Raw genomic sequence first — 26,274 nt, 5'->3', positions numbered from 1 at the left:
CTATATCTTCTTTTCTCATTTCAGGTGCTACTCTAGGAGGTCGCCCTGGTGCTCCCGGTATTCCAGGATTAAAGGGAGAAAGGGGCGATTCCTATCCAGGACAAAGAGGCTTTGATGGAGGGAAGGGACAGAAAGGAGAGCCTGGTTAGTGGAGTTGAAATTCCTAAGAATCAAAGATGATTGTTAAGATGAAGAAAAGTCCTAAACACTGTAAATTAATATATTTTGTGTACCAGGTCTTCCTGGACTCTCAGGAAATCCTGGTCAACCCGGACTTCCTGGAGAGCCAGGGTTCTCAAGCGTTTCTGGACCTGTGGGGGATCCTGGACTACCTGGATTGGATGGAAACTATGGTTCATATTTATTCACATCTTCATTACCTTTAGCCTCCTTGCTCCTCCCCATAACTTTCTTTTCCCATCTTGAAGGTTTTCAAGGTCGACCCGGTCCTCCTGGTCCCCCTGGTCCAGGAACAGTACAAGGAGAAAGAGGGGAGCCAGGGCTGCCAGGTTTCCCTGGATCTCCTGGAAGAAAGGGAGAACCGGGTTTTAATGGAGGCCCCGGATTCTCGGGTAATCCTGGTGTCAAAGGTAAGGTGTGGCTCCACAGCGTGGTATGAACCAAAAAGACAAACTTGAAACATTTAAAGGGTCTCACGTGGATTTGTGGTTCTTAGGATCTCCTGGTGAAAGTGGTTTTAGTGGACTTCCGGGCCTGAAAGGTACACCTGGAGATCCTGGTTTCTATGGAGTCAAGGGACCTAAAGGGGTAACAGGTAGGCGGTCTGGTTCAGATCATAGGTTTTCTTACAAACCACAAAATTCCGTCTCGTTTTTTCACCTTATTGTCCTAATTTTGTTTGATGCCTGTTTTCCCTTTTCTTACCTTTGCAGGCCAGCGAGGACCGAAGGGTCTCCCAGGAGTTTTGCTGCCTTCCCCAATCGTGGATGGACAGTCTTCTGGTGACATGGGTCTTCCTGGCGAAAGGGGGCCCTTCGGTTACCGTGGAGACTCTGGTTGGAGTGGTATTCCAGGGCGCCCCGGTGCGTAACAGCAGCTATCCTTATCAGAGTGGATGTTTTATTTGATAGCATTTGGGTTTTGCTGGTTTAACTTCATCTCACTTTGTGGCAGTTACTGGAATATGCCCCCTCTTGTCTTTCTTGAAGCCACACGGTAAATTAACTGTCCTTACACAGGTCCAAAGGGACGCCCTGGAGCCCCAGGTAACCTCGGAAGGACTGGACCGTCTGGACCTCCTGGTCCGTTGGGTGATCCCGGGCCGTCTGGTTTACCTGGATCAGATGGAGGGCAAGGTGGAAAACAATAAACAACTGTGATACCGTCAGACGTTTGAACAAATTCTCTAAACTGCTTCTCCTGTAAGTGACCTTGTCCTTGTTACTCTCTCAGGCCCCCCTGGGAACGTTGGCCCCCGTGGCCTTCCTGGACCCTCCACCCCCAGCAGCAGCATCGGCTACACGCTGGTGAAGCACAGCCAGAGCGAGCAGGTCCCCATGTGTCCTCAGGGCATGCCTTCATTGTGGACCGGGTACAGCTTGCTATATGTGGAGGGGCAGGAGAAGGCACACAACCAAGACTTGGGTATGAGCTTCCTGGAGTCAAGCTTTTGTGAAGTTAGTCATTGGTATAAAGGATGCTGACCTCTGCTTCTTTCTGTTTAGCAGTTTTAGATTTGATTTTTATCATTTGGCTTAATCAAGATTAATTTTATTTTAGATCAAGATTGTTTTTATTTTACATCACTCTGAATTCCATTTTCCTAAACATATGTGAAACCCTCCCCCACTGCTGCAGGTCAGCCCGGCTCGTGCCTCCCCAGGTTCAGCACCATCCCCTTCCTGTACTGCTCCCCCAACGAGGTTTGCTTCTTTGCTAGTCGCAACGACAAATCTTACTGGCTCTCCACAACTGCCCCCATTCCCATGATGCCCGTGTCTGAGGCGCAGATCCAGCCTTACATCAGCAGGTACCCTAACTGGGGCGGGGTTGGGGCGTCCAGTATTGCTTTCTCATGATGTAAAACATTAGGGAAAAAATTCAGCTAATTTTCATTATGCACGAATAACCAACAAAGCTATAACAGAAAGAAAGACTTCAAACAAAGACTAAATTCAATTAATTATGATTATTTTAATCAAATTCAGTCCAGATTGTTACAAGAAAAGCATTCTTTCCCATACTATAAAAGTGACTGAAGGAAGTTTTATTTTGAAAAACTACTGTTACGTTGCTTGGTCATATAATGAGAATCCAACAGCCAATTTCTCAAAGCTGCTGCACCAACAGCTAAATTGAAATCCCAAAGCTAGCAAATGTATTTTTGCTAGCAAAAATACATTTGCTAGCTCTTATTTTGCAGAAAAGAGCCGGTGAGGAAACAGAAGAAGAAATTTAGACTTCAATATAAAAGAAAGCTGCATTTATTAAGCTAAAATCAGAAATATGAATACCATAATAATAATAATAATGCATAATACATCGCAACGGGCTGTCTCATGTGATGACTATCGTGCTAATAAAGTTGCTCAATTTGTAAGACTCACATTTATAATCATACATAGAAAATACCAGTTTTATGGACCTTTTTTTGGTATTTTTACGTTGCACCTTAGAAGTCAGACGAGGCAGAAGTTGTTTTTGATTTTTTTAGCTTTTAGTTAAAATGTATTTCACATTTTTATGGTTCCCTCTTAAAATCTACTGTACAACTAAAGTTTAAACCAACCAAGGATAAACTTTACCGTCAATAGATGGAGGCCAAATCATTTTAATCAACCTCACCACAGGAAAGTTTGAAGGCTTAAAGACGGACAGGATCTCTGAGCAGTCAGTTGGTGTTTTGAACGTTTCATCAAACTTTTCTGTGTGAACCGTCCAGGTGTTCAGTGTGTGAGGCTCCATCTCAGGCTGTGGCGGTCCACAGTCAGGACTTTACCATCCCCATGTGTCCTCGAGGGTGGAGAAGTCTCTGGATTGGATATTCCTTCTTGATGGTGAGTCATAGACAGAAGACCTTTGATAAACTTTAATCACAAATAAAAATTAAAATATGCAGCATTTGTGGCTTGAGAGATTGTTTGTTTGTGCCGAAGAGGGCTGAGTTCAAGCGTTTTTTGGTATGTTATCTTCAAAAAGCAAAAACCATTAAGAGTCTCAATTAAGTCAAACCAGACTTATTTAAATTTAAGTCAAAATGGACTCGAATGAGATGTAATCAGAATCAAACTAAAGTCTATTTTAACACAGATTTGATTCATACAAAATCATTTTTTTAAACCTGACTAAAACTTAAATCAACTTTGCTATCCTGATTTTAAGCTAACTCAATCTTAATTCAAACCTAAGTTCAATTGTTGGAACCTTTAATTCCAAATCTGACCTAAAGTGAAGCCAAATTCGCCTCCAACATGACTCAAATCTAGACTTTCTTTAAAGCTGCTTCAACCCAAATCAGGAGCAGACGAAAACATTTGCTTCACTGCTAATGTTAGCTTGAAGTTGTGAGGGGCTGTAAGCTAGCTGGGGAGCGTGTCACCAAAGGGATGATGGGAAATCACTGCAGGCTTACTCTACACCCACAACTCAGAAGTGAATTTCTAATGAAGTACAGCCGCTCTGCAGAAACTATGTCCTAGAAAACGACAGGTTTTTGGATTTTGGCTAAAAAAAACTCATAATCATAATTAAAGACTAACCAATCACTACCAGTAAATCAGCTTTTTTTTGTCTGTTGACCTCTATAAATTGGAATTTAAAAGTGCTGTCTTTTGGTCCTTGACAGATTTTTGACTATTTAAAATAAACTTGTTTAATTCCTGAAATTAGGGTCAAAAACCATCTGTGTGCTGCCCCCTTCAGGTTGAAACAAGGTATTACAGTTGAATTTTGTGATTGGTCGACTGGTGTTAGTCCCACGTCATTTCACTTCATCACACTTTGCAGATCCAGTATAAAAGCCCCGCCCATCTTTCAATCTATTACTGTCGGTCGCTAGCGTGTTAGCTTTAGCATGGCTTGTAGGTGTTTTGCCCTCGGCTGTCAAAAATCTACTAGCTTGCACAACTTTACGGTGGACTTGTTAGTTAGGCAACAGTAATTTAGTGTAAATGGTATTGAATCCAGCAAACAGCATCCTGGTGATGGATTTGCAATGAACATTTCAATCGAGATTGTTAGCTTAATTCGTTAGCCTTTATTAGCTTGTTATGCTAGCATCATTTTACCAAAGAGGACCCGTATCGGAGTTCTGGGGAGATACTGGCATCACTTTGCTCGGTACTACTCTCCATATTGAAGACGCTACGTTACCTCAAGCTAACTGTCAATCACACATCCAGACCACACCTCCCCCACTCAGCCCCGCCCCCTTTTTTGCATTTTTTTTTTATTGGCTGAGAGTGGAGAAAGTAGTAGTCATGTTAAGTCTTGTAGACTGCAAACATGTTTTAGGAACAAACCTAATCTTGTGTGTTCTCGTCTTTACTGCAGCACACGGCGGCTGGCGCGGAAGGCGGCGGTCAGTCCCTGATGTCTCCCGGCTCCTGCTTGGAGGATTTCCGCGCCACTCCGTTCATCGAGTGCAATGGCGCCAAAGGCACGTGCCACTACTTCGCCAACAAGTACAGCTTCTGGCTGACCACGGTGGATCCCAGGCGGGAGTTCGTGTCCTCGCCCAGCCAGGAGACGCTGAAAGCGGGCCAGGAGCGCTCCAGAGTCAGTCGCTGTCAGGTCTGCAGCAAAGTGCTGTAGGCGCAGGCTTGGGGGGGGGCATGATAAGACTTTCAGAAAAAAGATGAATGGTGAATGGGATCTTGTGACTGAAAAAAACAAGCCCCTCCCCCCACACAAGCAGTGAATCTGCGAAAGAAGAAGCCGGAGCGAGGATCTTCCTCATCATTACTGATTATGGTGCTATTCTCCCTCAGCTTTCATTTCACTTGTTTTCTCCACTACTGTGTGTGGTTTTTTTGCCCCCCCACCTTTAAATCCCACTTCATGTTTCATATTTTTAAACTTGATCCTGATTGTGTGCCTACAGTGGGAACCTGCGGGTAATCCTGTGTGGATTCATGTCCGTGTGCTGAGCGAGAGGATTTGCAGACTAAATTAAATCCAGACTGTTTTTTAAAACATGCAGACAAAGAGTCCAAAGGTGGATCCCTCTGCTTCTGTAAAGCAGCCAGAAAAAAAGAAAAGACCATAAACACAAAAAACAGATGTAAATCTAATATGAAACTGGTTTAACCATAACCTTATTTCTGGATTAAGTTTAGGTCAGATTTGACTAAAACCTGATTTATTAATAAATTGCATCCCATTTTAAAACTGTTTTAACCCTGAATTGAATCAAACTCAAGTTTAAGTCAAACCTGGTTTGAATCTAGTTTTAACCTCAGAAAATATGGATCAAACAGAAAAACAAATGCAATCTAACCTGAATTAATCTGGTTTAAACTTGGATCATTTTTATAAAATCTTGTGTCAAACCTAATTTAACATAAAATAGAATATCACTCAAATCTGGTTTAAGGCTTGAATATGTCTAATGTAAACATGTTTTAAATATGGGGGAAAAAAACTGATTTGAACCTGATTTTAGTGCAAAACAAACCTAGTTTAACCCTAAACTAATCTGGTTTAAACTTTTACTTTTTTAATCATACTTTCGTCAAATCTAATTTAATCCTAAACTAATCTGGTTTAACATTTTTTTTATTTTGTTTTTACTCATACTTGAGTTAAACATAAACAAAAATTAGGTTTATAGCTGAAACTGTCAAACATTGTTTAAACCGAATACAAACCAGATTTTTATCTAATCTAATCTAATTTAATCTAAATCAAGTTTAAGTCAAACCTGGTTTGAAAAAAATCTGTATCAAAGCAAAAAAAATGTAATTCAATCTGAAAAACCTTGTCTAAACTTGGATCATTTTTATAAAATCTTGAGTCAAACCTAGTTTAAAGTTAAATAGGATTTCATTCAAGTCTGGTTCAAAGCTTCCATAAATCTAATGTAAACCTGTTTTAAATCTTAAAAAAAATTATTTCAACCAGATTTTTGTCCCAAACACATTGAATTTAAACCTAAATTAATCTGGGTTCAACTTTTTTGTTTTTTACTCATACTCGATTTAAAACTAATTTAAACCTAACAAAATGGGATTTTGACTCAAACCTGATTCAAACCTGGTTTAAACCGAACACAAGTGGGTAGAAACCTGAAACAGTTTATTGTATGCTCAAACCTGATTCAAACCTAGTGTAACTCACAAACAAGGTTAAAACTTGATTCAAATGTAGTGTAAACCTACAACAAACCAGGTTAAAACCTGACTCAAACCTGATCCGAACCCAGTGTAAACCTAATACTAACCAGGATAAAACCTGACTCAAACCTGATCCAAACATAGTGTAAACCTAATACAAACCAGGTTAAAATTGACCCAAACCTGATCCAAACCCAGTGTAAGCCTAACACAAACCAGGTTAAAACCTGACTCAAACCTGATCCAAACCCAGTGTAAACCTAAAACAAACCAGGTTAAAACCTGATTTAAACTTGATTCAAATGTAGTGTAAACCTAATACAAACCATGTTAAAATTGACTCAAACCTGATCCAAACCCAGTGTAAACCTAAAACAAACCAGGTTAAAACCTGATTCAAACTTGATTCAAATGTAGTGTAAACCTAATACAAACCATGTTAAAATTGACTCAAACCTGATCCAAACCTTGTTTAAATCTAATACAAACCAGGTTAAAACTTGACTCAAACCTGATCCAAACCCAGTGTAAACCTAAAACAAACCAGGTTAAAACCTGATTTAAACTTGATTCAAATGTAGTGTAAACCTAACACAAACCAGGTTAAAACCTGATTCAAACCTTGTCTAAATCTAATACAAACCAGTTTTCAATCTGAATTTGATCAAACCTAATCCTAAATCAAACTGTTTTTAAATTTAAATTAAGTATCTCAGTCTTGAATCAAACCTTGTTTTAAACCTGAATCAAATCTGATTTAAAGCTGTATTGGACAGGGTACCCAGAGTTCATTTCAGCACAAACCTCTTTCAGCTAAGATGATGATTACATGTCAGTACGACCACAAGCCTACTCAGGAGATTTTCCTGTTAAAGTCTGGCGTGTTTTTGTCCTTAGGATGAAACCTGGAGATCCACATTTGTCTGACGCTCCTCCTCCCTGAACTCTGACCTGAATCTTTTCACTTCCTGCAGTAGAAGCTGAATTTCCCTGACACTAAACCTCTGACTGCACTGATGTTGAGCTCCAGCTGCTTCTGTCTCTTCAAAGTTCAGCTTCATTCAGCTTCTGCCTTCTCTCTGGGGTTTTTCCTGTTTCTGAATCAACATTTTCCCACTTTTTCCTGTTTCCTGAGTGGATTTAGATCCTCAATAAACTCATTTTTTCAGTTTAATGACCTCTATGACCACTGTATCTGCGCTGCTGCTCCAGACGTTTCAGCCTCTCTTCCTGTTTTTGTTCTGTTGTAATCTAGATTGTAATTATTTTTCTTATGTCACTATTATATCCCACCTTATTTACTGCTACTGGAGGGAAAAGATTGATATAAAAAGTGTAAACATGAATCTATAAAATGAAAAATTGCCTCTAGGATGTTTTTTTTTTAATTTTTTTTTTTTTTTATAAAATGTTTGAAACTTGGACACATTTTACTGATTGTCATTGTCTGTTTGGACGTAACGCCACAGCCGGAAGCAAATGTTGTATTCAGCAGAATCCTGATGAAAGAGATGCAGTTTTCCTCAAAGAGGATGTACGAGAACTAAAATACTATGAATAACCTCGACTGTGATGTGTTTTGTCTGATCTCTCTTTGAAAAAAACGTGTAAAACAACAAGATTCTGGACAAAACTGACGGGATTTAAAAACTTAAATCAAAAATCAAAAATAATCTCTATTGATTTTAATATAAATGTTACAAAAAAACATCAGAAATGAGTTCTGCTGTATATTCCTCATCATTTTATATGTCAGGATAAATAGGTCAGTCTTTCTATGAGTTAAAACACTAAAGAAATTTTTATTTTTGCCAAATTAAAATACAAAAAAATAATTTAATGGTAAATATACGTAAAAACATTTAAGGTTTGATAAAGCTCAAAAACATTTTTAAACCAGAAAATGTAAAATAATGTAAGGGGATTTAACAATTTTCTGCTTTAAAACTTTTAATCAAACGTTTCTTAACCTGTTGAATCCCTATTGGGGTTGCTGGAGCCTATCCCAGCTACTGTTGGGTGAAGGCCGGATACACCGGTCACCACATTCGCTTCTAAGGACAATTTAGAGTAAAAAATGAACCTATGACGCACGTTTTTGGACTGTGGGAAGAAGCAGGAGAGCATTTGAACTCCACAGGGATCTGAACCAGGACCTTTTTGCTGTGAGGTTTGAACTTTGTTTTGAGCTGCACAAGCTCGCCATGATGAGCCTCTTATATTGATTCAGTACGAGATCACAAACAAAACTTGTTTTTCTTTGTCAGTTCAACGTCCTAATACCAAAAAAATTGAAATGTATGTCCATATTGGAACAGAAAACAAAAGAGCATGAGGGAGGTGAAAAAAAAATGTGAAAACTTTATTTAAAATAATGTTCTCAAAATATTTTTTCTCTATATTACGGAGTTTTATATTCTATTTCTTACATTTAATGTCCGAACAATATAAAAGAAAGAATTAAAATATATTTAAAAAAAAATGTAATTAATAAAAATAATAATTAAATTAATTAAATTAAAATAATTAAATTAAAATAAATAAATAAATTAAAACATTTAAAAACAAGTAAAAACTTGCATCTTGCTTATCCTCATAAAAACTTTATGAGTTAAATACACAGTCTCTTCTGGATAATTTCTCCACGAGTAAATGAAAACATAAGTGAGGAAAAAATATACAGGTAAGTTGAGGTTTAAACTATAATAAGAATTAAGAATATGTTGGTTAAAATCTAAATCTAAATGGTTCTCATAATTGCGGTGGCCTGGATTTTCAAATCAATTAACAAATCACTTGAGGCAAAAACATTTTTAATGTCACAGTTTAAAAAGTGAAACTAATAATAATAAATAAATACATTTTAGAAGCCAAAAATAAATCTAACCCCCCCAAAAATAAAATAATAATTTTTGCAAAAAAAAAAAAAATGAAATATTTTAAAAATCCCAATGACAATCAAAAAGCTACACAAATTTAATGCTTGAAAATTTACATTTCAGAAATCAAAACTAAATTTAAGAAAGCAAACTAAAGAAGAAAATCAGTAAAGAAAATGAACATTTTAAAAGATGAGAACAATTAAAAAAGCAAAAATAAATAAGAAATCAACACTACATTTGGGATTTTTGTTTTTTACATTGTTTAAAATGTTTTTGCCTCCATTGATTTTTTAAATGGGATTTGCACTTCAGGGCCACTGAGCATGATTCTAAAAAAAAAATAAAAAAAATAAAAACTATGTATCATTGAATAGTTCTACCTCTGGAAAATGTTAATTTTTATTTTAAAGGAGAATTATTTTAACCATGAAAGCTTTGGGCACAAAAAATATATATATATATATATATATATATATTATAATACAGTACAAAAAACAATTCCATGTTATACGGTGTTAACTGACTACTACTATTTCCAGCAACATAGTGTGTCTATAATTTAAAATAAATTCAATAAAAAATGTTGGCACCATTAATATGAAATTAAACGAAATAAACAGATGTTTTACTCGTAAAAGTGCCCAGATAAGCTCCATTATCCAGAAAAAAAATCTGTTGTTCCGCTCCGGTCCAGCAGGTGGCGATAATGCACTAAAATCAGGTTAGAACGCCATCTCATCCAGAGAAGAGCCAGACAGGATTAGCATCCCAGCAGCGTCAGGCAACGGAGAGCTGTTTTTCTTCTGACTTGGATCCTTAAAACAGGTGAGACGCGCGGACAGAGCAACACCTTTGAGTCTGAAGGAAAAGTTAATCTGCGTGTAGGTTTTAAAGCGCAGGTTTGAGCCCGCGGGTTTAGTGGCTCGTGCGCAGTTAGCTCCGTTAGCTTCCATGAACATCTGGATCTTTTTCTCTCGGCAATGACGTCATGAAACAGTTGTTTGTTTATTTACGTTTCTTCCTATTGACACGCTCACCTGTCGGGAGTTAGTTAACCCTAGTTGCAGCAGCTAACAGTGTTAAAGTGTGTTGTTTAGCCTGAGTAACAAGTCACTCTGGTTACCAGATAACTGGTTAACATTGTTCATATTATGGCACAATAGCTATGTAAACAAATGAGATTAAATCTAAAAACTGGAGTTTTAAAAATACATTTACAGTTCCTATAAATACAAAACACTGCCCAGAAAAGAATAAAGATGAAATAAAAGATTAGTGTTTTCACAGACTAGCTTAGCTACAGACAGGAAGAGTAAATAGTACTATAAAGATAAACAAAGCAGGAAATGAGGGCGTGAATCAACTAAAACCTGAACATCAGAACTCAATAGAATAAATCTAAATGTATTTAATGCTAAGGTACAAGATTTACAATTTCTGATCTTAAATCCTCTAAAAATAAATCAGTGATCTTCACTTTTGGTCTTGTTTCCTAAAACAGACTTCTGTCTGTCATTGTTGAACTTAATAAAGTTTGATTTTGCAGCTGTTTTTCCCAGCAGACCCTTAATCTGCCTGTTTTCCCTGCAGGTACGCTGGAATTTTCTGACACCCACTCGGACATGTCCTATGTCTTCATCAATGACTCGTCGCAGACCAGCGTGCCGCAGCTGCAGGCCTGCATCGACGGGGACCTGCCCTTCGCCAAGAAGCTCCTAGAGACTGGATGCGACCCCAACATCCGCGACAACCGCGGCCGCACCGGCCTGCACCTGGCGGCAGCGCGGGGAAACGTGGACATCTGCCGCCTCCTGCACAAGTTCGGCGCCGACCTGCTGGCTACGGACTACCAGGGGAACACGGCGCTGCATCTGTGCGGCCACGTGGACACCATCCAGTTCCTGGTGTCCAACGGACTGAAGATCGACATTTGGTCCGTAGCGCTCGAAGCTTTTTGGTGGAATATCTGAAAGAAACATCTAGATCGTTTTCTGAAACCAACATGTTGTAGCTGCAAAGGATTGTGGGATTGGATTGTAGTCTGAAAATATGTTTCATGTTTTTTATTTCTCCTCCCCTGTTTCTCTGTTTGCTCCCTGGTCTCAGTAACCACAATGGCTCCACCCCCCTGGTGCTGGCGAAGAGGCGGGGCGTGAACAAAGACGCCATCCGCCTCCTGGAGGGTCTGGAGGAGCAGGAGGTGAAGGGCTTCAACCGAGGAGCTCACTCCAAGCTGGAGACCATGCAGATGGCGGACAGTGAGAGGTAAATTGATGGTGGGAGGGGTCATGTGACCTCAGAGGACTCCATTTTTTAATGCTCTGACGTCTTTCTTCTTCTTCTCCTCCCAGCGCCATGGAAAGTCATTCCTTACTGAACCCCCACCTGCAGAGCAGCGAGGGGGTTCTGTCCAGCTTCCGGACCACCTGGCAGGAGTTCGTGGAGGATCTGGGCTTCTGGAGGGTGCTGCTGCTCCTGGTGGTCATCGCCCTCCTCTCGCTCGGCATCGCCTACTACGTCAGCGGCGTGCTGCCGTTCTCCAGCGGCCAGCTGGAGCTGGTCCACTGAGGAGGAGGAGGAGGAGGAGTTCCTCTGGCACCAGACTGACATTTGTTACCCAGATCTTCTTCATCATCAGCATCATCATCATCTCATTCTGGAGACCCCCCCTCCCCCCACTCATTCTGTTACAGACTGATCTTCTGCCCCTCCCACTCCCGATCTCCTTATTTATCTGTATTTAGTTTTTTCTGGATGTTCCCAATAATCCTGCCCCTCCCCCATCAACGCCTTTGTATCTGCATCTGTATTAAACTCATTATGCTGTTGGTTCACGTGCACCTGCACGTGCACGCCCGTCGCTAAACGTCCACGTCATCGCAGACATTAATGATCCTGCTTCTTGTACGAAATGAATAAATATGGATGTTGAGTTTACACGGTTTACACATTTATACACATTTGTTTGGAAATACATTGATAATCTACTATGATTTGAATATATTTATATTAATCTGATTCAGTTCACATACTTTAACATTTACTAGTGAACTAATTAGATTGTTAATATCATACTATGTTACATAGATTCTTAAAATGAGAAGTTCTAACAAAAATTTCCTGACCACTAACACTATAAACATTGTTCTGCTTCTCCTGGAGGATGTTTCAGATTGGCCACTAGGGGGAGCTCACGCTGTAGCAGTACTTTTGTTTCAAAGAAGAATTTGCAAAAAAAAATGTGTTTTAGACCACAAATTCTTACTTTAAAAAATATTTTCTTAAAATAGTTTGTAAATATCATGCCTGTGAGTTTATAAAGATGTTCATAAGATAGTCAAAGTATGTTTGGGTCGACCGAGCGTTAGCATTAGCCGTACTATAGGAAATTCCATCAAAGGTTAGCATCAAGCTAGCAGATTTTAGCTTTATGTGCTAGATCAATCTATACTATTATTTTACTTTTCTTTACTTTTATTGATCTATTAAGCTTAATCAATTCTATCAACCCAGTCCAACTATGTACAGCCATTGAATGCAAGCTGAAACTGAGATCAGTTGAACTTGTAACAGTCAGAGACATGGATGCTGTCCTTGTCAAAACTCCCATCTTCTTCGGCTCAACCGGGACCGGGTTGTGGGGGGCAGCAATCTAAGCAAAGATGCCCAAAACATCCCTTTGTCCGGCCACTTCCTCCTGGGGACCCCGGACGCATATCTCAGTGTCGTGTGTGCAACCAAGGAGGTCACATGACTATTTCACAACTCTAAAGATCAGAGATCAGGTAACCAAACCCTAAACCAACTTTTTTTGTCCATTGATGGGGCTTTAAATGTGCTATCAATTTTTGACAAATTGATATAATCTGGTTTAATTATTGTAAATATTGTCAAAAGCCGCCTGTGTGCTGCCTCCTACAGACTGAATCGAGGTATTGCATTTGAATTTCATAATTGGTCAAACCCTTTTAGTCTCATGTCTTGATCTGCAGCTCCAGTAATGATAGTCCTTTTCCCCAGTCCCACCCCTCTGACTGGATTTTCACATTTCGGCTGTGGGTGGAGTCAGCCTCCAACCTCCCTGTTTGGTTACCCTTTAAAGTGTGGACTGCTGTCCAAAAGTGGGGGGTTTGCCTCATAAAGGGGGAGCAGAATTCACAGAAGATTCCCAATGTCTTCTTTGAAAACCTTTTAATAATAATAATTTAATAGTAAAAGCAGATGATGTAAAGAGTTTGTAAAGTGATTCATTTAAATCACACATTTCTAGTTATCAAACTTCCTTATAAATATAATCTGGAAAAATCATGGTGACTTTCACATGTGCTAAATGGAAATCACTTCCTTCCATCCAGAATGATTTCCTCACACACTTTCATCTTTAAAAAAGCTGTTTCTTTGGAATAAAACAGAATCCCAAATCAGGGGAGACTGATGGAACCAGGAGGAGGTTTTACTGCATCTGCTCCAGGATGAAGCTGGACAGCAGGTTGATGTCCGTCTCTGCGGGGTGCAGCTGCAGCTGCAGAGTCACCGTGCTGTCCTGACCGGGGAAGACCTGGCTCAGCTTCATCCTCAGCTCAGTCGTTTGTTCGGCAGTCCTGTTCTCCCGCTGGGCGCGCCCAGGCACGGCCTGCGACCTGTGTCTTCTCAGAACGTCTTCGGAAGCGCCCAGAGCGCCTCCTGCTGTCCGGTCACGGAAGTTCAGAACTTCGGTCTGGGAGCGGGGGTGTTTGGACGGGAGAGCCGACGACAAACCGGCAAAGGAGTGGCTTCCTGGAACCGGAGCCCTGAAACGGAAAACGACAGATTCACGTTTGAACGCTAGAGGGACAAAAGTCGATTAAAAGTGAGGAACCTCACCTCTGCTGCAGGCGAAGGAACTGGTCCAGGTGGGGGCCGCTCCTCCCCAGAGGGTCATCGGGGACCATGAAGAGGTCGCCCACGAAGGTGTACTGCAGGAGCCTGCAGGAGAAGGAGGTCAGACGGACAAAGGCGGAGCCTGAAGGTGTCATGTGAGCAGATCAGCTGACCTCTTCCTGATGATGTCCCTCCACACCACCGACTCGTCCAGCAGGTCTCTCAGGTTGTCGTTGGTTACAATCACCCCATCTGTCTTCTGCGCCAGCTGCAGAATCAGCCTGAGAAACATCATCAGCATCAGTATTTTCTGCAGTGATTCCTCAAACTTCTTCTGAGTTGAATAAAACTCTTTTTTTTTTATTCACCTGTTTTTTCAATTTAAAAGACTACTTGTTTGCTTATATGGTATCATTTTAATCAGTTTTTTATCCAAACTAAACATAAAATCATGCAAAAACAGAAAATTCCATCTGGAAAAATGGGATTCATTTTGCTGTGGAAACCTCAAAAAAATGTTTAACGAACTGTTTTTACAACATAGAGTGAAAGTTTTAGGTGTCGTTTCATAAAAATAACAAGAATAAATGTGGTCAGTAAACTAATCAACATGATTTTGATTTAAATACTAAAAAATTTTCAGTTAAAATTCGCAGATTATTGGAGGGCCCTCTGGTCACATCCAAGATTGCGCCAGATTCAATCTCTAGCCGGAAGTGGAAATTTTGCAACTTTAGCCGGATGCGTGAGCGGATATTTCCTAAATTTTAGGAAACCCTTTTGAAAATCATATTTTAAAAACTATCTGCTTTTAAGCTTTTAAATGTGAATAAACTGTAGCTGTCTAGCCGTTTAATGAACTTCAAATCAATCATTTCACTTCAATCATTTCAAGCGCAAATGATCTTTTCTGCCCGTCTCTGGAAGGGGGAGGGGCTTCCAGCTATTATTTTTCGAGCACCATATTTTTTCCTCTGTAGCCAGATTGGATTGGATTTTTTAGGCCACAAATATAAACCGTTTCAGTTAATAGAGGAACATCACGTGACCCTTCTTATACTGTTATACAGACAGTAGCTGTCCTTCAGTCTGCCTGTGTGGCTTCAGCTATCAGACAGTCCAAAAAATGAGAATTTCTATCCAAAATTTATCATTGCCAGATATATTTCAACATGAATATCTTTTTACTGACGAAAAATTATGACTTTCTATGTGTTAACCCTAGTTAAAATGGTCTTGTGTGTTTTTTATTTCTGATGAGTCTGTTGGAATGAATAGTGGTGGACTTTAAACTACATTATTAGTGGGACATTGGACTACAAATATGGCAACCTGGGAACTTCCTGTCGCCAAAAGAGGGGAGAGAAACTCAGAAATCAGCGCTTGAAAGGGACCTGACTGGAGTGACGTACAACGTTAACGTATATTATTGAGTATTACTGTGACGTCAACCGCGTTGGGGAAGATACAAGGATTCTTTCTGCCATGGGGGGAGGTCTCTACATCCATAGGATGACTGACTTGTCTTTCTACTCTGAACTGCTCTCCTCCCATATAGGTGGAGGCCGGGACATTCGTGGCTAACCACAGAGTTTCTGCAATTTTTTTAGACAATCCGGGTGGTCATTGTGTAGAAAATTCATGCCAGTCCCCATTCTAAAATTTTAAAAAAAGATCAGTTTCCTCGTTATTTTCTAATAGAAGACAGCTCCATTAGGCTCCGCCCCCCACATTGGGTCGACGTTAATCTTCCATCTTATTTATCAAAATAAAAGATCGCTTTTGTCTTCAAAAAAATGCCATATTATCTCTTTAATTTAATAAAATGTAAATCTAAGAATATTCAAATAAGCTTAAGTCTATTTTAAACAGAGTTTTATAACTCTGATCTCACAGCTGCACAGCAGGACGGTTAAAACTTGGCTAAAAGAGGCATAATCCTAATTAAAAGACCACAGATGATTGGGACTTTAAGCAGCAGTCGTACACGTACCTGTCATCATACGCGGTGATCCTCTTTCCTTGGACCTCCCTGGACGGCGTGTAGTGGAGCAAGCCGACCGTCTGCAGCTCCATCAGGAAATGCCGCTCTGAGAGACGAGAACAACGTGTGAGTTTTCAAAAAGAATATTCTGAAAGAAGGTACTATTGTTGTTGTGTTGTCAGCAATAACGTGAGATAAAGTGAAATACTGTCTCTGGTTTGTCTTGTGATATGCATCGTATCGTGATGTGTATCGCGATATGTCTTACCAATACACACCCCTAACAAAAACCAGGAGTATCATGAGCAGGAGGATAGGGACTACCTTTGGTCCTGGAGTCGTTCTTCTGCCTAAACTGAGGGATCAGAACGCTGATGTTCCGATGACCTCGGTCCCAGAAGTGTTGTACGGCCAGAGCGATCCCCCGACAGGAGAAGAAGTGACCGAGACCGTGACTGCAGGAGACAGAACCAGTACAGTGAGATCAGTCTAACGCAGAGTCTCTGCTAAATCCAAGCTCACATTCATTAGACAAAACTAAAAGAAACGCTCCTGTTACGTCCTCTTTTTTTTCATCTAGGCCTTCAGTGATTCCACAAAAAAAAAATCTGTTTGATGTCTTAATCATGTAAATCCCAAAACATCAAACAATGGACAGAAATGTATTTATTTATTATTTTTAAATTAGACGTTTTTTAAACCCTTTAAAGAAATCCACAAAAATATCTAGCTTTTTTTTAATGATTAATTAATGATTTGTTGCAAAATTTGGAACATTTTTAGTTAGTTTAAGATGCAAAAATGCATCCTATTTTCCCACTGTCTCATGTATTATAAATCAATTTTCAGCTCATTTTGTACTCTTTCAATACACCAAGTAGTCCTTTACAAAACCGAAAAACAATCAACGAGTTATTCTTGCTATAAAGTTTTGAAAATTAGCTAAACTTTTTCCTGCCAAAAGTGTTTCGGGGGCAGCCATTTTGAAATAAGCAGGAAAAGAGCTTATACTGCCCCTAGTGGAGTGATGATGTACTACAGGGCAGGAAAATGGACCAAGGTGTTTTACTGTAGGTTTTTAAGGAAAGTTTGGATCATGCTACTGAGATAAAGGTCTCAGAAATGTCTGTATAGAGCACGTGTCAAAGTCAAGGCCCAGGGGCCGGATCTGGCCCTTCCAGTAATTATATCCGGCCCTCCAGGTCATTTTAGTTTATTGCCATCAATGGTCATTATTGTGCTATTTTCTAACTTGTATAATTTTGAAAAAAATATATTTTTATGGAGGGTAAAATATTGAAAGTTATTTAAAGTTTGAGTTGATTTATTCTGGAATAATATTCCTCCTTGTTTTAATTCATAGTTATGTTAAAAAGTTTTAAAGTTTTGAAAAAGCAGTTTTATTGGGTTCAATAAATATTTCTCCTGTTCGACCTGTGACCGGATTTAGTTTAACCCCGATGCTGAAGTGGGTTAAAAATGTTGCTTTTTCTGGAAACAGTGAGGGTGTGTTTGTGTGTCCACCCCCGCACCTCATGGCCACGTTACTCCCGTCGATGATGATGGTCCTCAGGGAGGGGTTCCCAGGCTCGTCGGTCAGCTTCAGTTTAAAGGGGGTCTGCAGCCCCTCCAGGAAGCGCTGTTCCCCAGTCACCACCAGAGAGGGAGGGGGCATGGAGCCCGGGCGCTCCTTCGTCCTGACGGAGCTGGTGGAGGAAGGGATGGGGTGTGGATTTCCTGAGTGAGAATACTTGGGGGCGCTGCTCTGGGGTTGGGGGGCTTGTGTGGACCAGTTGGGGGGCTGGCTGAGGTCTACGTACGGCTGAAAGTTGGGAAGTTGGGGATCAAGGGAGGCGGGATATGTGGACATGGGGGGGCCTTTGACTTCAGGCGGGATTAGCTTTGGGTTCAGGTCAGTGAACGTTTGGGGGGGGCTACTACCAAAAATGCCAGACTCCATTTTGTCCCCAGACGTTTCTCCTTCTTCAGCCTGAGCTGCTCCATCTTTCTCCGGGAGGGTGTCCTCCTCGGTCTCCCTGGGCCCCTCCCTGGCGTTGGCGCCCTGCCCCCTCTGCAGCTTCAGCAGGAGCTGGTGGGCGGAGCCTTCAGACAGCGAGCTGTAGGCTTTAGCTACGTTCTGCTCGGCGTACCCGCAGCTTGCAGCAGCCTTCTTCACCACCCCCAGGACAAAGTCCTCCTCCACTGCTGCCTCCTCCCCCTCCATGCGGCTCCTCTCCTGTCTACTATCACCTGTCCCCGCCTCCTCCTCCTCCTCTCGGTGCTCCGTCTCACAGGGGCGGTTCTGCTCCGGGTTCAGAGCCGAGTCTTCTGGGGTGGTGAAATCACGGTTTTTCCGCTGCCGGTCACTACAGTCCTGCTCCTGCTGAACCAGGTCCAGGATCTGCGACGCCTCCTTGAGTCCAGTTCTGGCGAGGACTCGTTGGACCACGTCTTCTGTGTACCCCATGGCGGTGAAAAACTTTAGAAGGAGCCAGAACTCCTTGCTTGTTGGTGAAGACTGCACCTCCTGATCCTCTAATCGCCTCCCTGGCACCTTCACACCTCCCTGAGACTCCTCCTCCCCCACCTCCTGCGGGGGTGTCCTCTCGGCCCCCTCCGCCCTCCCTCTTGAGCCCTCGAGACCTCCAGAGTCCCCCCACACCGCCGCAGCAGCCTCCCCCTCTCCTGCTTGGTCGGCAGAGCCAGAGGGATCCCAGCGGGTCTTCGTATGACCACCTGCTTCAGGACTCTCCTCTGTGGAGCCGAGGCCGGACTCCTTCACCAAATCCAGAAGGACCTCTTTCACGGGCCCAGGCAGCACCAGCAGGTCCAGGATGTGTCTGTCCTCCCACTTCTCCACCAGAGTCTTGAAGGCCCGCCGCGAATCCAGGGACTCCCATCCGCCTCTCTCCCCCGTGTCTGGGCGTTGGGTCTGGCTGCCCTCAAACCTGGAGATCAGTTCCGTCACCAGCGAGTAGGCTCGAACCACGGGCTCTGCCAGACCCGATATGAGCAGAAATCCGGTGGAACCGACCTGCAGCCACAAAGAGAGAGGAGTCTGCAACGGTCGGGAAGAGTTCTGAAACAACCCCGGTTCTGACGGGCTTTTCTCATGGAAATGCATCACAACTAACTGAACCTAAAGTGGTCAATGGTCTTTCTAAATCTGGATCCTTTAAAACTGCCTTCTACAGATAAAATAAATATCTTCTTCTCTTCTATTTAGCCTTCAAATAGAAGTTAAAATGATTTTAGCAAATATGTTATAAGTAAAGAAATGTATATGACAGTTATATGACAGTAAAGTAAAAAAAATTAAAAAAGAACATTTTTATCAGAATAAAGTTGTACTTTTTTTTAATTTTAAGTGACACAAATGTGGACATTTTTAAACAATTTCTGAGAATTAAGTTGTAAAATTATGAAAAAATGATAAATTTTACAAGAAAAAAAATGATGAAATAGAAGTTAACATTTTCCAAAAATAAAGTGATACATTATTAGTAAAAATCCAAACTTTCACAATAATAAATTTGCAAAATTATGAAAAGAAGTCAAATGTTTACAAAAATAAAATTGTAAAATTATGAGACAAAAGTTGTTTCTATTATTGAAAAATATGTAACAATTTCTGAGAATAAAGACGTAAAATTATGAAAAAAGGGGAAATTTTACAAGAATAAAATTGTAAAATTATAAGAAAAAATATAAAAAATGATGAGAAAGAAGTTAAAATTTTCTAGGAATAAAATAAATAAATCCAACCTTTCACAAAAAAATTATTAAGTAAAAGTAAAATGCTTACAAAAATAAAATTGTAAAATTATGAGAATAAAGGTGGCTCTATTAGGGAAAGATATGTAACAATCTGTGAAAATAAAGACGTAAAATGATAAGAAAAAAAAACTACAAATTACGAGAATTTATGCTTCATAAAGTCGTAATTTCAAAAAGAAAAAAATAAGATGTTACTTTTAGCTTCTTTGAATGTGTCAAAAAATACAATCAACTGTTTAATTTATGTTGCAGACATACAGAGAAATTAGGAGGTGAATCTGCTTTAATTTTTTTAGGAAATGTACGGCTTTTTCTTTAATGAAACTTTAACTTCATTTTTGGAAATTATTAATTTTCTTATGTATTTTTTTTGTTAAATTACAACTTTTTAAATAATACATTTACTATTTTATTCTTAAAAATTTCAACTTTTTTTCATAATTTTACATCTTTATTCTTGTGTATTTATTTATTTATTTTTTCATCTTCTATGTTGGCTCTTGTAATCTGTCATAGAAAAAATTTAACCAACTTCCTGATGGAAACCCTGTAAAAAAACAAATGTGTGGAGTTTCACCAAGAGTGACTTCCTACAGCTACTCTTCACTTTTTTAAGAGGTGTCGGTTCTGCACGATGTTGGTCCTTATTTTGGTTGCTTTGAAGGGAGGAGGTTATTAATTGATAGGGAGAGACGCCAAAAACAAACCAGCCCTTTTTCTGGTCATGTCTGGACTGGAAAGATAAAAGACTCAAGTCGTCGGTGACGCTTAAACACTAAATCTTTAACATACTGTAACTTTTCAACTGTTGTTAGAAAATTACAGTAAATCAAAGAACATAAACGCTGGAGCTCAGGTGTTAAAGGGTGATTACCATCATAAATACACATCATGCTGATCAAATGTTGCACATAAAAGGAAAACATTCCCTGATGGTCTTACCACTATGAGAGCAGAGGTATTTCTGATCAGGCTGTCCATGAACAGCCCTTTGGCTCCACAGAAAATGCAGTGAAGGACCTCCGGGTACGACACCTCCTTCTGCTCCTCCTGGTTCACCAGCCCCTTCACAAACAGCTGGAAGACAGAAACATTTAAAACTTTGAAACTATCACTAATCATATCTTCCCTCTTCAGTCTGTGGTAGATAAAAGTGTGGTAGTGTGAATGCTGTTAGCTGAATTTGGCCGCTGAAGATGCTAGTGCTGATAGCTGAAAAACGCTGAAGTTGATAGGTGAAAACGGTGAGCTGATAGCCAGCTAAAACATTAGCTAAATGCCAAATTAGCCTAAAAACACAAACAAAAAAAACTTAAGTTAGTGAAAACAGCTGAAAAAATAGCTTGACTTCAAATTAGACTAAAACAGAAAAAAATAAACCAAATTTTCCATAACAGCTAGCATGTAGCTAAAATATTAGCTAAACTCCAAAACAGCCTAAAAAATCTTAGTAAATGCCAAAATAGTCCAAAAAGATAACAGAATGCCAATTTTTTATAACTTTAAAACCATAACTTTTTAACATAATTATGAATAATAAAAAGGTAGGAACTAAATAAATTAAATAAATATTTAAATATAAATATATATTTTGTCAAAATTATACAAGTTAAAAATAAGCACAAGATAACATCGGGCCATTAATAATATAAAAATAAAATTACCTGGAGGGCCGCATCCGGCCCTCGGGCCTTGACTTTGACACATGTGCCCTAACCCTTTTCTCTTTATTTAATATTCCCTTCAATAATCTACCCACATTTCCTTCACTAGTGTATGGTCAAATGGGATCACAGTATTGGGCTCCCCTTCCTTAGATAGCCTTGTTTTTTCCTGCAATCGAGATCTACTTGTACTTTCTCGTTATTACGGGGATAAACTCTATAAATAACCTACAATAGGGGAAATCCGCGAAGTAGGATTATAAGTGTTCAAGGCGGTAAAACCCCTTACTACACACTTTTCTCAGACAGGCATGAACTTTGACACACTATTCTCTCTTGGTTTAAACTCTAACGAAGTCAAAGATTTAAGTAACTCTGTCAAGTTACACAAACAGCGTACAGTACAGGGGACATGGCATAACAGACAAGATCAGCAGCCAATCAGGACGCAGAAGCCAAGGCACTATTAAAGAAAACAAAACAGGAGGCACCCTAAAAAAAACTGTGATACCACAAAAAGTGAATGTTTGAGATCTGTTGTTCATCTACAACAGGGGTGTCAAACTCAATCGCTCAAGGGGCCAAAATCCAAAACACGCTTTAGGTCGCGGGACGAACAGGATAAACATTTATTGAACACTCTAAAATTACATTTTTAAAACTTTAAAACCGTAACTTTTTAACATAATCATGAATAATAAAAAGGCAGGAATATTATTCCAGAATAAATCAACTTAAACCTGAAATAACTTTCAGTATTTTACTCTCCATAAAATACAAATACAATACATTTAAACTTAAAGACCTGCACTCGGTTACCTCATTGACTATTGTCAGAGGTAACTCTGTCTACACTCCAGAGGATCCTCTCTTTGAATTAATCATCTGGACCCTGAAACCAAACATTTCAGGTCTAGAGCTGCAGAGCTTCTTACTTTGGCAGCTTCCACGCTGGCGCTCGGCCCCCGCAGCTTCAGCCATATCTGCCCGCTGCTGCCGTGAGGCGGCCCGTCCACGCCGATGCTGAAGGTCACCCTGAAGATCCGCTCCACGGTCCCGTGCAGCGAGGTCAGGGACCCGCGCAGCATCCCGGCACAAGCAAACTCATCCTCCACGTCGGCGCCGCTCCCTCCACCTCTGTGTCCTTCACTGTTCATCCCGACTGATCAAACCGGCGTGAGGCCTTTAACATACTGGAGGAAAGAATATATCTATATTAGTGATGACAGTACGAAAGACATGGAAAGACTTTGTGGTCCTTTTGATTCAAGTCACCAGAGCATGGATTGATTTGATTCCATTTTTTTTCTGATTCCTTCAATCGACTTAATTAGATTCAATTCAATTTTTTGTTAATCTGCTAGAGTTCACATACTGCAAAATGTATCAGTGAAATAATGAGATTGTTAATATTATACAGTGTTACATGATTCCTAAAAAGGAGAAGATCTAACAAAATGTTCATTGAAACATATTTCTGCTTCTCCTGAAGCTTAGCAGTACACTTTTATCAAGAAGAATGAAAAAAAAACTACCACAAATGGTTACTTTAAAAATATTTCATTAAAAGAGTTTGAAAAACTCATGCCTGAGAGTTTATAAAGATGTTCATTTAGTCAGCAATGTATGTTTAGGTCGACAGAGCGTTAGCATTAGCCGTCCTGTGAGTAATCCTATTAGCATCAAGCTAACGGACTTTAACATTATGCGTTAGATCGATCTATTAAGCTTAGATCTATTCAGATTGATGAATCGATTTTATCAACCCAGCCCTATATGAGTGAGGTCACACTTGCTCGGTCCAGTTCTCGTATACAGTTAATGGTCTAGTCGTCTACAAGTGGATATATGAGAATAAAGCGGACCAGGGAGTTTGCTGTAGTTACACATTTAAAAGCTTTTTCCAATTGCATTTTTACTTGTGTTTTTGATTTGAAACTATTTGAATAAAGAAATATTCAAAGAAGCAAATTTTAAGATCCTTTCACTAAAATCCGTCATTGCCATACGAGTGGGTCTTTAACCAAGATCTGATGGGAAATGGTTTAGATCTTAAAGGCTTTAAAGGTTTCAAATAAAAATAAGTTTGCTTTTGCGCCCAAAGCACATTACGTTGTGAGGAGCTTCTTAAACAGTTCTGGTCCAACTGGTTCCAAAACTTCTAGGTCTTACAGACTGAATAACAAGACACAAACACGTGTGGTAACAAAGGCGGATTCAGACTGCCATGTCCCAAACCAGGATTAGACCTGTTGAAGTCCAAGTCTGGGTTTTTCTACACAAGAAAATCAATTAAAAACAGCTCCTGCTTCCTGTTTGTTTGTGTGATCATGGGGAAATTGTCACTTATGGGTCTGAGCGCAGAGAAAAACCCAAAGCAAATCACTTTTGCAATGGCGGACCGGATGTTTCTGGACTGGTTTCACTGGTTTGTAAGCTGGTCAGTCTGTTTCCAGTGGGAAAACAAACTGGGGCTTCATCCACACAACTGCGCGTGCGCATGGATGATGCTGTTCCAGTGAACAAAACTCAGTCGTCTCCGTGTCTGCTTCGTTAAAATGTTTGTAAACAAAAACTAGCGTCTGTAAATACTCGAAAAAAGAAAAAGTGAAAGAGAGCAGCTCCATGAACTGAAATCTCACAACATATACCTTCAGCAAAACAGCTCAGCTCTGGTCTGGATGCTCAGCTGCTACTGGGCAGGATACTTTTTTATTTATTTTAATTTAAAAGAGATAAAAATGTGACTTAAAACGATTTCGTTTAGCTCGTAAACAAGTAAACAACTCCCCTAATTCACAAACTTTACGCGTATTTTCTGAAAATAAACCTCCCAGCTCGCCTTGCGGCTGCGCGCGTGCCTCCACAACAAGGAAGAGACACCCGAACCTCACACCGAACCCAGCAAGCAGAACTTTAACCCACCTGGTTCTTCTTTAGCGGGGGGTCTTCATCACCTCAGCCCTCCTTCGCGCTACTTCCGGAAAAGTCGCGGGGGTCCAAAGTTTGAGCGCGCGCGGCCGTGTTTAGAGCTGAGCAGACACAACACGGGGACAGAAACGAAACCGAAGGGGGCGCGCGCGGCCGCGCCTGAGAGGGCGTGTGCACGAACCGCGGTAGTTCAGGTTAAGACAGTATCCACGGGGACCTTAAACATGTTTAATGTTTATCATTGTCCATTACGTCACAGTGCTCAACTCACTCATAATATAAGCGGTCAAAAAATCCGGAAACACATTAGGCAGGAAACGCCTCAAATCGGGGGTTTTCAGTGACGTCACTGGGATTTTCCGCGGTTTTTTATTATCGTCTCCTTGATAATAACATTGTTATTGATGTTACTTTTTTCTTTCTTGTTATTGCTTTTTTAAGGTTGGTCTAATGTTGTATTGGATCATGTTGTTGTTTCTGTTATTAGTCATTATGTTGATCTAATAGTTTTGTTTGATGATGATGTAATTGTAGGGGTGTGGCCTTCCAAGAAGCTCACTCATGATTGGAGAGAATGGTTACCATAGAAATGGTGAGGGAGATCAACTCGGACCAATCACTGAGGTCGTCTGGCTCCATCATGGTGTCCTCCATATCACAAAAAAAATGGCGATCAAATTCACAAGTTCATCAAATGGGTATTTGGAAGGGGAGGTTACCCATAATGGCATGGGGTGAAAGCCATGCTCTCAGGGTGGGTGGGGAGTTTTTTTTCTTTTTTTTTTTTTGAGGGGGGGTGGTAATGTGGGTACAAGTGCCTTGGTAAACTCTGAACTAAAGGTTAAATAACCCAAAACGTTAAAAGTTAAGTTGGTTCTTATTATAACAGCTTACAAAAATGTTATATATTGTCTGTTCAGCGGCTCCTAAACAAAACCACGCTCTCACACCAACCCCTGGGAACTCGAGGTCAGACATGCAGTAGTGGAAAAAATACATTTCTTAATACCCAGATATCTTGTTTACAACCCGCAAGGCATGATGGGACTGCATGAAAGTCGTCTACTGGAGATGTAAACCACAAAATGCAATAGATCTCTATGACAGATGTATTTATAGCTGTAAGCATTGATTTACATATCTAATAGAGTGAGTCTAGTGAGTTAGAGCAAAGAGAGAAGGCCACAATATTATATGATAAACTAAAAAAACTCGAAAGTTACTCCATAACAGGACTTTTGTGTTTTATTTCATAGTGTATAAGAATTCACATGTAACCCAGTAGTAGTGTTCTCATCAAATGTTAAATTCTTTCAGTGGGGTTTTGGCTGATGCCTGTAAGAACATCTGTCCTTTGATCTGAGGGATTGTGGGAATTGAACGGTTTGGGACTTGGATATAAATGCAGATCTCTAGTTATCTCTGAACTTACTAACTCAGGGCGTGCCACAAGGGTCTAGTCTCAGCCTTCTACAATTCATTCAAAGGATGTGGGGCAGAATTTGAGTAGTGCAAGCTGTCACTGTTATGTTAATATGTTAATATAAAAATAATATTAAACTTTTAAACTCAGAGCAGCAGCTCACTGGTCATTTCACATCCTTTGAGGTTTCCTGCACCATCATGTTTTTGACAGCAGGGGGCGTGTCAGGACCAGATTGGTTTCCATTCTTAATTTTTTTTCAACCAGATAAGCACAGATTCTGATGATCCAGTGGGATTGTGAGATCTGCAGGATTCAGCTGGCTCCTTCAGGTCAGAACTGGAGTTATATGTCCCTTCAGATGATTATTAAAAGTCTTAATTTGTGACAGTTTTTCTGATGATTTTGGATATTTTCAGTTTGTAGAAAGGTCCTACAAATAAAGTGATTGTTTTTTCTT

The 26,274-nt window shown here is 40.2% G+C and overlaps 3 protein-coding genes across 3 annotated transcripts in view; 2 read left to right on the top strand and 1 right to left on the bottom strand.

Moving 5' to 3' along the window:
• The window catches only part of col4a6 (collagen, type IV, alpha 6), a gene marked incomplete in the record, with an annotated part of 106,998 nt that extends 99,138 nt beyond the window's left edge, over nucleotides 1-7,860 (top strand). Inside the window, 10 exon segments of the mRNA XM_024287809.2 lie at nucleotides 25-144; nucleotides 237-353; nucleotides 429-590; nucleotides 677-775; nucleotides 894-1,043; nucleotides 1,200-1,316; nucleotides 1,414-1,605; nucleotides 1,819-1,990; nucleotides 2,903-3,017; nucleotides 4,513-7,860. Coding sequence (XP_024143577.1) covers nucleotides 25-144; nucleotides 237-353; nucleotides 429-590; nucleotides 677-775; nucleotides 894-1,043; nucleotides 1,200-1,316; nucleotides 1,414-1,605; nucleotides 1,819-1,990; nucleotides 2,903-3,017; nucleotides 4,513-4,773 — 1,505 coding nt within the window.
• A 1,987-nt stretch (nucleotides 7,861-9,847) lies between these two features.
• On the top strand, nucleotides 9,848-12,112 carry ankrd46b (ankyrin repeat domain 46b). The gene is made up of 4 exons (XM_024288820.2): nucleotides 9,848-10,000; nucleotides 10,766-11,108; nucleotides 11,282-11,440; nucleotides 11,527-12,112. The coding sequence occupies exons 2-4, from the start codon at nucleotides 10,798-10,800 to the stop codon at nucleotides 11,741-11,743; spliced, it is 687 nt and encodes a 228-aa protein (XP_024144588.1). The 5' UTR covers nucleotides 9,848-10,000; nucleotides 10,766-10,797; the 3' UTR covers nucleotides 11,744-12,112.
• Nucleotides 12,113-13,200: 1,088 nt separating this feature from the next.
• Nucleotides 13,201-24,951, bottom strand: khnyn (KH and NYN domain containing). Its single transcript, XM_024288010.2, has 9 exons — nucleotides 24,386-24,951; nucleotides 22,396-22,653; nucleotides 20,739-20,873; nucleotides 17,552-19,053; nucleotides 16,344-16,474; nucleotides 16,029-16,125; nucleotides 14,209-14,316; nucleotides 14,039-14,140; nucleotides 13,201-13,965 (listed from the first exon to the last, which is right to left on the bottom strand). Exons 2-9 carry the CDS (start codon nucleotides 22,615-22,617, stop codon nucleotides 13,629-13,631), a joined length of 2,634 nt encoding a protein of 877 aa, XP_024143778.1. The 5' UTR covers nucleotides 22,618-22,653; nucleotides 24,386-24,951; the 3' UTR covers nucleotides 13,201-13,628.
• Nucleotides 24,952-26,274: the final 1,323 nt, after the last annotated feature.

The sequence above is a fragment of the Oryzias melastigma genome, linkage group LG18 (genome assembly GCF_002922805.2).
Source record: "Oryzias melastigma strain HK-1 linkage group LG18, ASM292280v2, whole genome shotgun sequence".
Taxonomy (NCBI): domain Eukaryota; kingdom Metazoa; phylum Chordata; class Actinopteri; order Beloniformes; family Adrianichthyidae; genus Oryzias; species Oryzias melastigma.
This window is presented reverse-complemented; position numbering and strand designations above follow the sequence as displayed.